The sequence below is a fragment of the Garra rufa genome, chromosome 7 (assembly GCF_049309525.1).
Source record: "Garra rufa chromosome 7, GarRuf1.0, whole genome shotgun sequence".
Lineage (NCBI taxonomy): Eukaryota > Metazoa > Chordata > Actinopteri > Cypriniformes > Cyprinidae > Garra > Garra rufa.
The window spans coordinates 33,409,317-33,424,758 of NC_133367.1; the positions used below are offsets into that span (position 1 = coordinate 33,409,317).

The following is a 15,442-nucleotide window of genomic DNA, read 5'->3' on the forward strand; positions in this document are numbered from 1 at the left end:
GCGGGGGTGCGTGGGCTGCAGCCAATGACACGCCCTCGTATTCGTTGCATGGCAACGTATTTGCTTGTGAGTGTTTTCCTTCAAGGTTGAGCTGTACTGAAGGCGTCTGCATCAATGTAACGACGTGCCACAAAAAGACGGAGTATTACGCAAATTTATCTGGAAAATGTGTCAATCCGTGGCGAATGTCGGGAAATGAAGCTGACAAACCTCACGAGTGCTGCTGAATGCCTAATTATACGCAGTAAGTGAACCTCTGATGGTTTACAACTTCAAAGTCCTCGTTTGTTAACCACGACATCAGCATGTTATTCAGAAATATTAAAGATGTAAACATCGCTTCTGTGTCGCTTTATCTTCATGTAGTTTTGTGTAAATTCGGCGTCCTAGTGTAGAAATCCTTGTATTCACCTTAACCTACTTTAGATGTGATCATGGTGTTTACTATCCAGAAATAATTAGCTTGTAATGGATTTAGTCGTTTGATGAATAACCATTTTGATTTTACATTGTCTCAGTACTCACACTAATTTGGAATGAATTATTAATTGATTGTACAGTTTTATAGCTGTCTGTAATCTACACGTCATTTGATAAACTGTTACATTACCAGGTTTTGAACAGTAAGATGTTTTTTTTAAAGAAAAAAGCCTGCATTTATTTGATCCAAAAATACAGCAAAACAGTAACATTTTGAATGTATTGAATATATTTTAAAATGTAATTTATTACTGCGATTTCAAGGCTAAATTTTTAGCATCATTATTCCAGTCACATGATCAAAACAAACAAACAAACAAAAACAAAAAACACGTTAGTTATTAATATTATGTTGAAAACAGCTGAGTAGATTTTTTTTTAGTTTTCTTTGATGAATAGAAAGTTGAAAAGGACAGCATTTATCTGGAATAGACATCTTTTGTAACATTATATAAAAGCCTTGATTGATTTTCATTGATTTAAAGCATCTGTGCTAAATAAAACTATTCATTTCAGTAATTTCTTTCCATAAAAAATAAAAAACTGACTTTAAGCTTCTGAGTGGTTAGTGGTATAGTGTATAATGTTACAAAAGCTTTTCAATGTGGAAAAATGCTGATCTTTGGATCTTTCTATTTATCAAAGAGTCCTGAAAAACATTGATAAAAATAATAATAATAATAATAATAATAAATATTTCTTTAACAGCAAATCAGCATATTAGAATGATTTCTGAAGGATCATGTGACACTGAAGACGGGAGTAATGATGGTGAAAATTCAGCTTTGAAATCACAGGAATAAATTGCATTTTAAAATATATTCAAAAAGAAAACAATTATTTTAAAAAGTAAAATTATTTCAAAATTGTACTGCTTTTTTACTGCTATCAAATAAATGCAGGCTGAGTGAGCAGAGGAGACTTCCTTAAAAACAAAAATCACAAATCGACTCTTCTTTTTTATTATTATTATTTTTTTGTTTTATAGAGGTGTCATAACGCACCTGTAAAAAAAATAAATTCCTTCATATTAATACAATACATTGTGCCCTATTTTCCCATGAGGAACCTTTAACATCTATGGAACCTTTCCATTCCACAAAAGTTCTTCATAGTGGAAAAGGTTCTTAAGATTTTTAAAATGTTCTTCACATTAAGAAAAGTTTTTTTAAGATTGTAGTGATTTTTAACCAATAAAATAGAGCTTGTGCGCTATATTCAAAGTATTTTTAAACCATATGATCATTTTTTTGTGTCCAAATACACTCTTAAAAAAAAGTTTCTTTACTGACATTGATGGTTCCACGAAGAACCATGAACATCCATGGAACTTTTCAAAAAAAGTTGGAAAAAGGTTCTTTAGATTTTAAAAAAGTTCTTCATAACTGCTCACCGAAAGGTTCTTTAGGGAACCAAAAATGGTTCTTCTATGTCATTGCAAAAACACCCAATTGGAGCCTTTATTTTTAAAAGTGTATGCTGCTTTTGATCACATCATGCCACATTAGGTCACCATCATTGGTTCTGACGTGCTTCATGACCAAAATTTTGAACTCAAACTTGACTTGACAATCTATCGCTTGGCTTCAGAAGTCAGCCTTTGAATATTGTATGTATTGTAAGTCATATGGACTACATTTTTAGTTTTTATTTTCTTTCTTTCTCCTTTTTAGAGCTTGGAACAAATGTAGTAACAGCAGGCTGGAGTAAACAACAACATTATTTTTGGGAAAAATATTCACATTTGGCATATTATTGAGGTTTTCAGCACATAGGTGAGGAAAGTAGAGAAGATTTCAGCCGGTGCTCCAGATAACCAAAGTCTCTTGGGGAAAGGGAAAGATTAGGCGACTCAAAATACTGTGGAAAGTTATTTTAAGGGCAGGTTCCCTCCTAACCTCATTCAGAGCAGTATTCACATTCACTCGGAACCGGTACAGCATGTACTTGAGACAAATCTTTACAATTAATAGTGCATTTATGTTTCTCGTTCTTTTCTAGGACATATAGGTTTTATTGACTAGAATGTCTCCTTCAAGACTATACTCAGCATCGGTCATGTCTCCTCTGCCTTTAAGTTCTTTCAATGTCTCGAGCAACTTCTGCACAGAAGAGAATATCTCTGAATGCATTCTGTACATCAATCAGGTAGGTGCTCTTATATTTCTGAGTTTGAAGAAGAAGAATCTAGTAGAAGAACCTCGTCTTGTTAATAAACTTGCCACTGTTTACGTTCACAGGAGTTGTCGTCTCTGTGCTTTCCACCAATTTTCCGCAACTCGGATGACATCCGTGATCTGGATGCTGTGGTTGCCCTAAACAACATACATGACTTGCTTCAGCTACACCGTCGCGCTGTTGGAATGATGGAGGAGCTGGAGGTGGAGCAGCTCAAGTCCAGCAGTGACCTCCATTACCAACATCTCACCAACTCCAGGCTAAAGGTTTGGCTATTTATCACACTTTTTATTTGTTTTTTTCAGCAAACAAAACAAAAAACTATGAATTTTCACTTTTGTAGGACCAGCTTGAACTTTCCAAAAAGGAAAACATGCGCTTGCACGAGCGAGAGCGTCAGCTGGAAAATAATTTAAAGACTTTGCAAAACGGTCTAAAAGATTCAAAAGAAGAGGTATGAAAAATAGCCACCCGTTTTTTACTGTTTGTTTTCTACAGTGTTCACCTCAAAATCAAATATGGTTTTACTTTATAAGATACAAAGGCTGCAGGGTATCATTGCAAGTCGTGCCACACAATACAACCATGACATTAAAAGAAGAGAAAGGGAGCACAACAGAGTAAAGGAGCGCCTCAATCAACTACTCATTGCCAGAAAGGAAAATAAACAAGGTAAAATTTATTCCTTAAATACATAGCGTGTTATTGGCATCTGTAAGATTTCTTATGCCCACCAAGGCATTTAATTAAAAAATACAGTAAAATGGCAATATTGTGAATTACTATTACAATTTAAAAGAACTGTTTTCTATTTTAATACATTTTACAATGCAATGTATTTCTGTCATGTGAAAGCTGAATTTTCAGCATCATTACTCCGTGATCTTTCAGAAATCATTTTTAATATTCTGATTTGCCGTTAAAGAAATATTTATTATTATGAAACTGAAAATGCTGTTATTTGATGAATAGAAAGATACAAAGATCAGCATTTACCTGAAATAAAAAGCTTTTGTAACATTGTACACTATATATCCTTCAAAAGCTTGGAGTCAGTATTCTTTTTTTTTTTGGAAAAGTAATTATAGAAAATAATACTTTTAATAGTAAAGATGCTTTAAAATGATAAAAAGTGATGATAAAGACATTTATAATGTTACTAGTGGTGGGCCGTTATCGGCGTTAACGTGCTGCGTTAACGTGAAACTCTTATCGCGCGATAAAAAAAATATCGCCGTTAATCTATTCTCAAATTTGGGTTGGGAGCTGGGTCTAAACTACGCAAGCTATGATGACTTTCACCTTGATAGTTTAACGCGGATGTATACCGAAGACTATAGAATATGGTCGCGCGTTTACGTCTCCTCCGCCAAAACACAGACGGGATCGCGTAGTCCTCCATTCATAAAAACCGAATCTACTATAGCGAAATGCCACGTAAATTCGTCGTTTTTTGGATTCATAAATCAAATGTTGGTCAGTCACTTAATTCAAATTGCGATATGGACTAGTGTATGTGAAACCTGAAATGCAAAAAGACCGTTTTAATATGAATCCGATATGTTCCGTTTGCCTAGCTGTATGTATGCATTGCGGAGACGAGCTTTTACTACACGCATACTGAAACACACGTGACGCTCCCGGTAATTTTTGGCATTTTCATCTCACATGAACAGATAAACTCAATCTCCCAAACTGCTGTGAGTGTCACTTTTAACGTTTCATTTGAGAAAACTAGCATCATATCATACTGTATGACACAGAAACTTCATGGCAACCTGTCAAAATAAAAGTACGGTGTAACATGTAATGGGCTGGGTAGGTGTTGACGTTAAAAAAAAAACACAATCTAATAGGGAGAAAAAATAATTTCATTGTTAGTTAGTTAGTAAACACAAGTACATCTAATTGAACATAATTTATTTTCATCAACAAATTATCATAGAACAGATTTATGAGCTTTATGATCCATTCTCAAAGACTTTAAGTCATTATTTGGGTAGCACACATATTCTGAATGCCTTCAGCAGAATTCAAATTAGCCATTTTAATCTAGATTAACCTAGATTAATTCCAAGATTTAATCTAGATTAATCTAGATTAAAAAAATTAATCTATGCCCACCCCTAAATGTTACAGAAGGTTTTTTTCTGATAAATGATGTTCTTCTGAACTTTCTATTCAGCAAAGAAAGCTGAAATATATTCTACTCAAAATCACAATATTGGAATGATTAAAATATATATGACCTCGACTGAGTTTACACACTGCCTCCGTCAACTTTTGTCCATCATAGAAAATTTTTTGGATCATTCGGGTCAGATTTTCTGCTTTTTTGCATCCGTAGCAAGCATTTTGTTAGGAAAGGATGACGAATATGAAACAAATGGAAAAACAAAAGAAAATTTCTGACTCAGTGTGCAATGACCTTTACTATTCAAAAACTGGTGTGTGTGTGTGTGTGTGTGTATATATATATATATATATATATATATATATATATATATTTGGTAAATTGTTTTAGTATTTCATTTATTAATTGCTTAAATAAACAGTTCACCAAAAACTGATTTTTTTTAAATTAATCTCGTATATCTTACATATCTCAAATCTTTTGAAAATAATTTTTACTTTCTGTCAGGAATGGAAGTTTTAAATTATGTTGGAAGGTCAGATGGGAGGAGATGTCTTTGGAAAACTGGAAAAACTGAATCCAGGTAAAAAAAACGTCTTTTGGGTTGTTTGTTGCTGTTTTAATGGTTATTCTTCACTATAGTTTCACATGAAAACTTTAGGCCGTGTTCACACTTTGCGTCTTTTTTGACAAGAAAAAGTTGACAAGGGCGCTTTTTTAAGTTACAAAAAATCTAGAAGTGTTGCAGCAAAGGGCGTCTTTTTGTTGCTATAACAACAGTAGCCTATGTGTGCTTGACGTAGGGCGTTTTCTTCAGAAAAGTTAAACTTTTTTCAACGTGAAAAGATGCTCTGAGCTGCAGAAAAAGGCACAGACGATGGCGTAAAAAAAAAAAGCGCTCAGGACTTTTTTGAAAACACGGTTTACTCCATAGGGTTGTAATGTAAAACAGAAGCTGGCAGTTAAAAAAAAAAAAGATGCCAAGTGTGAACACGGCCTTAGACATTCTTTTTTTGTTTTGTTTTTTCAGACATGAGGGAGAGATGTACAAAACTCTACTCAATGAATTTGATAACCGCCAGAGGGAGCTAATGGTGGAAAACATAGAGCTGAAGAAGGTGCTTCAACAGATGAAACGAGAGATGGTGGGGGTTTTAAATTCAAAGAAAACATGCCAAAAGGAAGAGAAACAAAGCAATAACACTGATCAGGTTAGACAGTGTCCATAACAGCCATTTTACACAAAAGCGCATAATTATTTGTCTTTAATAATAGTATCTTGATACCATCATATTTCAGTCGACTCTGCAGACAAATTCAGATGATGATGAACCCTTGAAAGGACCTCTTGAGATGTCATGTGATCATGCTCGAGAGAAACTCACCAACAGCATTCGTCAGCAGTGGAGGAAACTCAAACACCATGTGGAACGATTGGACAGCCAAGGTAGAGGATGCCGCTCACAAGACCTTCAGGGCAAATCGCTGTCATCAAAGTCTTCTTTATTTCTTGGACAGCCTTATCACCTAATGCATAGAATGGTACACATCAGACTCAAACATACAAAACTATTGTGAAATAGGTATAACAGATAAAGACATTGCATTTTGTGTTGAAGCATCCATGGTGCAAGATGGAGACAGTGAAGAGATGATCACCAAACAACTCCATGAGGAGGAGATGGAGAGGCTCAAACTAGAAATCCAGCAGTGCAAAGAGTTCATTCAGACTCAACAACAACTTCTGCAAGTAAGTAGAGGTACAGTTTTATTCAGTCAGAGTCAGTGATGTCAAGAAGAGCTGAGTTTTCGCAGCAATGCCCTAGAAGAGCCATTTTGAGTTCCTCAAAGAACCTTTTAGATGTTTCTAAGAAAACATGAACTTTGCTTTATTTTTTACAGCAACAGCTCAACACACCATGTGATGAGGAGACCGCAGCCGTTCTGAATGACTCCTACATGCTGGAAGAGAAGGAACGCTTGAAAGAAGAGTGGAGAGTGTTTGAGGAACATAGGAAAAACTTTGACATGGAAAGGAGAAATTTCACAGAGGCTGCCATCAGATTGGGCCATGAGGTTGTGGCTTATGATTGTTTTTATGGACTTCTGAATTCAGTTCTTAAGTCATCTTGATTTTAGACACATTTTTTTCTCTTTTCAGAGAAAATGTTTTGAGGACGATCGTGCAATGTGGCTCAAACATCAGTTTCTGAACACAACATTTGCGGACCAAATGAAACCACAAAGTCACAGGACAGATGATTTTTCAAAGCGTAAGTTTTTTTTTACTGGTTTACTTTCTCTTTAAAATAAAATTTTTAATTTCTTTTTTGATTTGCAGACTCTGGTCATGAAGAGAAACTGATTTCAATTTCTGGTAAAGTCAGCAAATCTCATCTTTAGTTTATCCACATCTATGGAACTGCTGGCAGACGAACCTACATTTTCTTCCAACAACAGAAGAGAGACAACTGGAGCCAATTTAAGAGTGTGAATGTGAATGAAGTCTGCGAGTGTCTTTAAAAAAAGAACTTTCAACATATGGACTTGAATACTAAACAGAATAATGCGTCAATTTGTAGTAAGCTGGTGAAGGCTGCTGAATCTTACAAGTTTCATTATTTTTAAGTTTTGCAATATAAGCAATGTTTTAAATATGATCATTGTGATGTTTTGAAACATTTAGCATTTTCATTTAGAAATTCCATGTAGAAATGTATGAATATTGCATTTTGCTAGTTGAAAGTAACCAAAGTATTTCTAGTTTTTCATATGTTATTGTTGTAAAAGTTATAGCTTCTTATACTTAAAACTGCATCATGTTCAACAGTGTTTTTACAATGTTTTTAAATAATTTTTTGTACTTTTTTGTTACTGAATATAAGGTATAATTATCTCAATCTACAGTAAGTTGTAAAAAATGATGAATTTGACTAATCTTCATCAAACTACATTTGAATTATTTGCCTTTAGATTTTTGTTTTTGTAAATCATCAATGTAGCAATATAATTGTTGACATCAGCTGCAAAACCACAAAGATTTAATTTATTGTTGCATGTGGATAGAGTGCTATATCATAGCTACTATATGCTAAGGACTGATTCTAAAATGAATGTATTTTAGATATAAAACATAACAAGGATTAAGCTCCATTTAAATACAGTAGTATAGGCAGTCTTTCTAAACACTTTATTCAATATTTATTCAAATAAAGTAACTCTTGTAAAGGCATAAAAATAATGACAGTTTCATCCTTCGATAAAATACCACCTCCTGTTGGATTCTTAATGCAATGCAAAAGTTTAAATTCACATTTTACGTTTTGAGGCATAAATATAACCCATCAGCTGGGCTATAAACGTACTCTTAGTTAAACAGTGTTTACATTTTCTTATCCTTTTCAGATGGGATGAAGTCACGCGGTTGACGTACACGCACTTTGGCGCGTAAGGTCTCACACAGCTATTGATAATGGTGCGAAGAAGAATTCGAATTTTTAGCAAACTCTGTGGAAAATGACTTCCAGTGTTAAGGTAAACAGCTTGCGATTTCTTGCTCTCTCAAAGTTTTGTAAAAATACGTAAATGTCAATAATTTATTATGTGTAGCCTAGTAGCTCTGAGAAGATCCGTCACCCTTATTCTAAGGTATTATTCTTGTATATTATTGCTGCTCAGCTGCTAATTACACAAATATTCTCCTTTACCATATTAGCATATGCAGTTTTTTTTTTTTTTCACTATTTACAATTTATATTGCGCCCAGGTCACGATGTTGCATGTGTTACTAATTTTTGGTCTCTTACTAACAAAGTTTGTTTTATGAGTTTTTTCTTGTCCTTATTATAATATGAAACCAATTTTAACATGATGTGTTGAATGTTTCAACTATATGTAGGCTATTTGTTAACATTATTTAACATGTGCAAAAAAAAAATCTGGATGTTACCGTGAAGTGAAAACAATTCACAAGTTGTTAACTTGCAGGGTGTTTATTAAGTATTGCTTGCATTACATCAGTGGTAAAATTCAATTAAACTGTCAAAAAAAACCGATTAGTTTTGTATGAACACAGCTCACATTTTCTTAAACATGAAATGTAATTCTTCAAGTTTTATTCTTCCTTGATGTGTTTATGGATCCAGGTCAGAATGTCCTCATCGATATGAATGGAAAGGGTTCCATCTGGATTGATGGGAACAGCAATGGGAAGAGGAATAGCCATTCTTGACAGTGTCATCTGTAGCAACAGGAACAAAAACAATTAGTCAGGCATGAATATATCCGATTATATCTTTGTGTGGGTCATAATTTAAAAGAAAGTTGTTTTACCTCTGGAATCCTAGCAATGACATTCAGGGACCTCTGGGTTGGCAAGGCAGCAGTCAGTTCAATCTCTTTGTCAGCGTTTGTTACTCTTTCATATCTAAAGCCTGCCTTGATGGCTGCCATGGGTATGTGCTTAGACAGCCTAGTGGTGAAGGGGTGCAAAGAGAAAAGTAAATAATAAACCAGTGTCGGATTCTACACTATACATTTGTTGTTTAGTGTTCATTAACATTACTTTTTGGCATAGGTGGTGACAATTACTGGCAGCCTCTCCCATTCGACCTCTAGACGTGCAGCAGGGAATTCGCCCAGTACACCAGCCTCAGCTTTAGCAATAACTGCGTACTGTTGGCACTCTGAACCCCATGCAACCCTGGCCTGGAAAACAAATGTATGCTCTCTTTAAAATGAGAAAGAAATCCTGACAATTTTTTTAAATTGCACTTCCAGTCTTACAGTGACTTTGTGTTTGCTCAGGAGGGCTCCATCTGCACAGATCTTCATGTTGTCATTTTCAGCAATAGAGGAAAGAACAAGCTGCACTCTTGCAGTTGGCCTGTCAAAGTAAGCAGCAAACTGGTAGCCCAGGAGCTTGCGGTCAGCTCTCACAGCACGGGCAATGACAGCAAAAACAGGTGGAACAGCATTTCCGAGGAACTTGGCCTGAAACATAAACAATGAAAAAAGAGACATATTTTACACTTGGATTTTGTGTTATTTTGAACAAATGACACTAATTTATTCACCTGTTTCTGGATAGCCTCAAAGCTAGATGCAGCACTTCCACTGCTAACCGCCTTTGAGGCACCATGGGGTGCCAAGTACTGCAAACAAAATAATGTCATAGACATGATTATTTTGATGACAAAGAAACAATATTGTTAACAAAAATTGTTGTAGTAGTTACCCGATCTTTGTGGAATTTCTTGAAGGGCTCCATGACGATGGCATTCTGAAAACCATATAAAATGACTCAATGTAAATGAATATACAGATTTATAACCAACAGGCTACATTCCATATTCTCACCTCAGTCACACGAGAGCTGGACATGGAGGAGCTTGAACTGCTGCTGCTGCTGCTGCTGCTGCGGCTGCGGCGGCTGCTGCGGCTGCTGCTGCTTTTAGAAGAGACAGGAGCTTTTTTATCTTCAGTCTCCAGGATTTCCCTCAGTTTCAACAGAAAGGCCTTTCCTTCTGGAGTCTCCTCATCAATTAGGCTGATTTGTTTAAGGAGCCTCTCAGCAGCTCTAGGACCAACTTGGACTTCAAGCTCCAGTTTTTCGACAGCAGGACCTTCAGCTAAAGCCAAAACAAAAGACTGTAAATTATAATCACATCTGAAGAACTTTGAGTTACATGAATGTTGTCTTTTCTGTAAGTATACCTCTTGCCAGTGTAGCGCGGGCTGAGTGTTGTCCGAGTATGTAGAACAGAGGAGCATTTTTGATAAAAGCAGCATTGTGCGAGTTTACCTCAATGCATCCCTTGATTTCAATGTATGGGACAGCAAGACAGAGAGTCTTGTGGAATGGAGCAGGAGCTCTCTGAGGAGCCTGATCTGGTGTCTCAGAGGACTGGAAAAAAAAATCGAAAAACTATTGCCATTATAAAACTTGAAACAAATGGGTACTCAACATACTAAAACATATCCAAATTTTACCAAATAATCAGCAGGTGTCTGGGAATTCTGCACAGCCATTTCGGGTACTAAGGGAACAATCCTCTCAGCGGTGGGCTCTTCAATGTTTCTGACCACAGCAAGAGTCTCAAAGCTTTTGGAACAAGAAAAAGGTTGCATTTCATTTTTCAGAAGCCTTGTTTATGAATTTATTCAAAATGACTGGCATCACTAAGATTTCATTACCTCACAGCAGCAACATGTTCAGGAAGCTCAACAGGCAATGCCTCAACCTTGTAGTTGCCCTTGAGAATGTCTGCTCTTGCAGACACTTTTCCAGGAGCAATTGTACGGATCTTTCCTCTCGCCATAACAGCAGCTTGGATGAAGGCAGTGTTCACTCCCATTACAGCAAAGGTCTGGAGAGCAACACTGAAAAAAGAATAATGGAGATTTGTTTGTAAAACTGCTGCTGCGCACATTATCTTCATGGAATTAGCTGCAAAAGCGTACCTTGGTCTAGCTTCCGCTTGGAGTTGAACATCAGTCTTCTTAAGCTGCTCAAGAGTCATGGTCTCAATCGCCTCAGGAAGAGGAGGTGTAATGGTGGCCTGAACTGGAAAGATGATCAGAACAACATCAAACCAAGAAGTGTCTCTGTCACATCTGAGTAAAAATTCAACAAATTCTAACAAAAAAACGTACCACTGAGACTTGCAGCAGCAACACCAGCAGTATACAAACTGAGCTCCATGGGCACACCAACTGCTGTTGGCAAGATACGGCGCACTTCAGCTGCAAGCAGAGGTTTGGCATACTGCCAGGCAATTCCTTCCTGTAAAGCTCTAAGGGCTGACTTCAACAGTTCACGTGGTTTGGGTCCAGTCACAATCTGGGGATTAGATTTATGAGAAACTTAATTGTAAGAATCATTGATGAGACAGATCTCATAAAGATATAGTAATGTGAGAGGAGAAAAAAACTACAACACGATACCGGTATTGCTTCTTCAATGATGGTCTTGTCAACTTTGACAAAAGCTACTTCTTGTCCAAAAAATTTGATGTAGGCTGAAGCCAATGGCTGATTGGTTGGCAAGGCCTTCCAGTTTGCAAGCTTGAAGAGTTAAAACAGAGAAGTCATATCATACACATTTAGCTTATGTCATGTTTATGATATTACTGAAAAGAAAATTTTATGAATATGAAAACTTACTGTTCTCAGGGTGCGCTTAATCTTTGTGATACGGTCAACGCTTTCATCTGCAGCAGGAGATTGCAGAAGAGCCTCCTGGATTCCTTCAGTTCTTATGCCAATCTGTTTGAGGGGATCAGTTAGGTGACGACTGAATACCATGAATCAGATTTTTTTTCTCAATTTTGGTTGGCCCACCTCAAGAACATCAGCAGCAGCTCCAGCCAGGTAAGCGCGTGCTTTAGCCACAACAGCTCTGGGCAGGATAGTGGCAGCATCATTGATCATGAAAGCACTACCAGCAGCTCCAATCATAAGAGGGGCTGCACACAAACAGATGTAAGAATACCATTAATCCATTTTTTTCTTGTCAGAAAAATTTGTACATGTTAAGAAACACCTCCAGCAAACCATTTCTTAGCTCTCCTAAGAAGTTTCCAAGACTCACTGTGATAGAAGTCAATCTGAAGGGCTCTGCTGAAACGTAAACTAAGCCTGTCCAGTTTGCGGCTCATGAGCTTGATGGCAACATTAGCTGCACCAGCACTGGAATGGACAACCATTATTACCTCATGTGTTTGTGCTTATGTGATATATTTTTATGAAAAATGTTTTATTGTTCTTACACGGCCGCCATATCAGGAGCGGTGATTCTGGTCAAGGACTTGATATGAGAGTAGGCGAAGCTTGCGACATGCATGTTGGTCTCAGTCTTCAAAGCACCAGCAAGACTGGTGACGAGAGCCACTGAGGGCTTGGTCTCAAACAACACAATACAAGCAACCATGCGCACTTCTGGATGGAGAGCCCTGTCCAATAAAATCTGCAGCACTACTGGCTGAACCTACAGTTGAAAACATTTTTAGTTTATAACTGGAAGAAATGTGCTCATTCATTCATTTTTTTAGTAATTAATTAATTCCTACAAAGCCTGACACTTACCAGTTTTGGCTCTTTCTTGGCAATGTTCCTCAGGGCCAAGATGGCATCAGCCTGGACCCTAAGTGGCAGAGCAGTAGCTGCAGTTCTCAGTCCAGGTAAGAGCTTCATGATGGGTTTAAGACTAGCAGGATGACCAGCATTGCCCATAACTTTAAGAGCCAAAGTGATTTCAGGAATGTCATTCTTAGAAATGGCCTCTGCAGCAATCTCATGAATGGGCTGAGGAGTTTGAGGCATGTGCAGTTAGACAAATATTAATGAGTATGGCATTGGAAATTAAGAGAAGACTTGAGGTGTTTACCCTGAGGAGCTCAGCAGGGCAAGTAGGAACTTCAACACAGTGCTTGGCAATCATGGAACCATATCCGAGCATGACAACTTCACGCAGAGCTGGGATTCTGGCAATTTTCTCGTTCAAAGCCAAACTCTGTTGGAGATAATGTGGAACTATTATTTAAGGCAAAATTTAAAGAGCAGCATTTTGAGTATAGTTAGATGTACCCACAGCAGTCAACTGGATGGTTTCCAGATCAGCAGTGACCATTTGCAGAGCAACCACAAGAGTCTGAATGAACTCTGGAAGGGTAAGTTCACCAGCCAGGAACTTCTCCTTGACCAGTTTTACAATGACTGGTGTGCCAACAGCAGGTAGAGCATCTAGAAGCCAGCGCCTACCAAAGTCATAGTTTAATATATTTTCATTAAAAAAAACTATATTCTTGTACTAGCTTATTTGTCACAGAATGTACCTGTAAACTGGTTGGTCCTTGAACTGAGCCCAGATAGCCTCAATATTCTCCAAGGTGGCAACACGCAGAAGCTGGATAAGCTGAACAAACTTAAGAGGAGCATCATCATGGACCATGGCCACATTGTTCGTAGCAAGGTGTTTTAGGATTTCGATGATCTAGAGAGAGTAAAAGCAATGCTTAGTTGATGTCTTTAGCATGAACCATTGGCTTTTATCATTAAAGACTTATGAATTATACCTGGGCTGGTGCATTGCTGATCTTCATGAGTTGAATGGGAGTCTGAAGAATCTCAGTTGAAAACTCATACTGCAGGGATCCACGGGCCATGTAATCAGCTTTGATTGGAACAACAGGGGTCTTCTCAATCTCAACAAAAGTCAAGGTTTGTCTGAAACAAATAAGCATTTCTGATTTTTTCTGAAGCTTAAAGTTAACGTTAAATTAATATTGTTAAAGTTAATATTGTTAGTTCATATTTGTTATAGAAATCTTGTATCAGTCATACTTTGCTTCCATCACTGCTGCACCATGAATCTCATTCAAGGGTGAGAACTGATGCACTTCCTCAACTGTTGCCTCAGCGATCAGTACACCGGCGGCTGCTGGTTTCATGATGTAGTTGTAAGATGCAGTTTCAATCAGACCCTTGACCCTCTGTTGAGAGACAGGTATGCAACCTTTTGACTTTTGGCATTTTCATTGAGTAAACATTTCAGTACTTATAAATAATCTTCTCCATTACCTCTGTGCATTCAGCACATCTCTCAGTGTATGCCAAACCAACGTCCTTCATGATTCTCTCCTGGCAGTGTCTCAGATCCTTAGACTTGGTGACAAAAATGTGGTTGGCCTTTAGATCCTCATTGATGACGTAGTGGGTCCTGCACACTCCCTGAGCACCAGCCTTGAAGGACAAGTAAAAAAAAAAATAGATTGCAGAACTCAAGAAGGCATCACTAATGCCTTCAAAATTGTAATAGGATCACTTTCCTACCTCTTGCAGCTCATAGATGTTCTGGGTCTTCTTGAGGTTGAGCTGAAGGATGTTGAGGATACCTCTGTGCAAGTTCATGACTGTTGGGGAGACTCCTGCAGGGGCAAATACCTTTCCGACCACACCATTAGCATACTCAAACTTGATGGGAATCTGAAGCTGAGCAGCCAGTGCTGAGGTGAGCTTAGTGGCAGGAACAAATGGATCCCTGGGCCAAATGCCAGCATACTCGTGGAGTAGAGGATCCATGAGCTGTAAGGGGACATTTTCAGTTTAAATGACTATTACGTTGCCTTAAAGTTTTGTTATTTGTGTTTTACCTAGAATATTTAATAGTTATTACCTTCATCAGGAAGGTGTTCTCAGTCACGGCAGTGAGGAGAACCTTGCTGTTGACTTTTATTCCTGCTCTGGCCAAACCTTCCTGAGGAAGACCGCCCAAGAGCAGAGCCTCATACTTGTAGACATAGGTCTTATCGAGGGCAAACTCAGGAACTAAAAAGAGTAGAGCATTTCTGAGTCAGTACCAGAGTTTATTACATCCAAGCAGTAATGCAGTTTGAGTGACCACTTAAAAATTCATTTTCCAAATCATATTACTTACCAAGGTTGATCTGTTGACTCGCTGAAACAAACAAACATATATATTTTTTCTTTAAATTTTCAATAGGTTTAAATTTGCAAGTTTTTCAAAGTAGTTAAAAAAGAGAGAAGGAGAAAAAACATATTAATATATTTTGACTTACCCACAAGGGCTACAGTCAGGGCAAGCACAACAGCTCTCATGGCTGGTGGTTTGTGAAGAGCTCCTCTGAGAAA

General features: G+C 37.4%; 2 protein-coding genes across 2 annotated transcripts; one reads left to right on the top strand and one right to left on the bottom strand.

The window, feature by feature from the left end:
• The first annotated feature begins 96 nt into the window (after positions 1-96).
• On the top strand, positions 97-8,633 carry LOC141338254 (afadin- and alpha-actinin-binding protein-like). The gene is made up of 12 exons (XM_073843798.1): positions 97-244; positions 2,482-2,628; positions 2,721-2,924; positions 3,002-3,112; positions 3,195-3,330; positions 5,300-5,375; positions 5,823-6,003; positions 6,092-6,239; positions 6,412-6,542; positions 6,695-6,868; positions 6,954-7,065; positions 7,134-8,633. Exons 2-12 carry the CDS (start codon positions 2,506-2,508, stop codon positions 7,193-7,195), a joined length of 1,458 nt encoding a protein of 485 aa, XP_073699899.1. The 5' UTR covers positions 97-244; positions 2,482-2,505; the 3' UTR covers positions 7,196-8,633.
• A 132-nt stretch (positions 8,634-8,765) lies between these two features.
• Positions 8,766-15,442, bottom strand: LOC141338246 (vitellogenin-like). The gene is made up of 28 exons (XM_073843789.1): positions 15,370-15,442; positions 15,228-15,248; positions 14,967-15,118; positions 14,624-14,875; positions 14,372-14,533; positions 14,135-14,283; positions 13,867-14,017; positions 13,627-13,784; positions 13,383-13,548; positions 13,179-13,304; positions 12,878-13,096; positions 12,562-12,779; positions 12,384-12,481; positions 12,134-12,258; positions 11,957-12,058; positions 11,738-11,857; positions 11,447-11,633; positions 11,255-11,357; positions 10,988-11,173; positions 10,784-10,895; positions 10,508-10,697; positions 10,151-10,422; positions 10,029-10,073; positions 9,868-9,945; positions 9,578-9,784; positions 9,357-9,499; positions 9,125-9,263; positions 8,766-9,032 (listed from the first exon to the last, which is right to left on the bottom strand). Exons 1-28 carry the CDS (start codon positions 15,407-15,409, stop codon positions 8,907-8,909), a joined length of 4,047 nt encoding a protein of 1,348 aa, XP_073699890.1. The 5' UTR covers positions 15,410-15,442; the 3' UTR covers positions 8,766-8,906.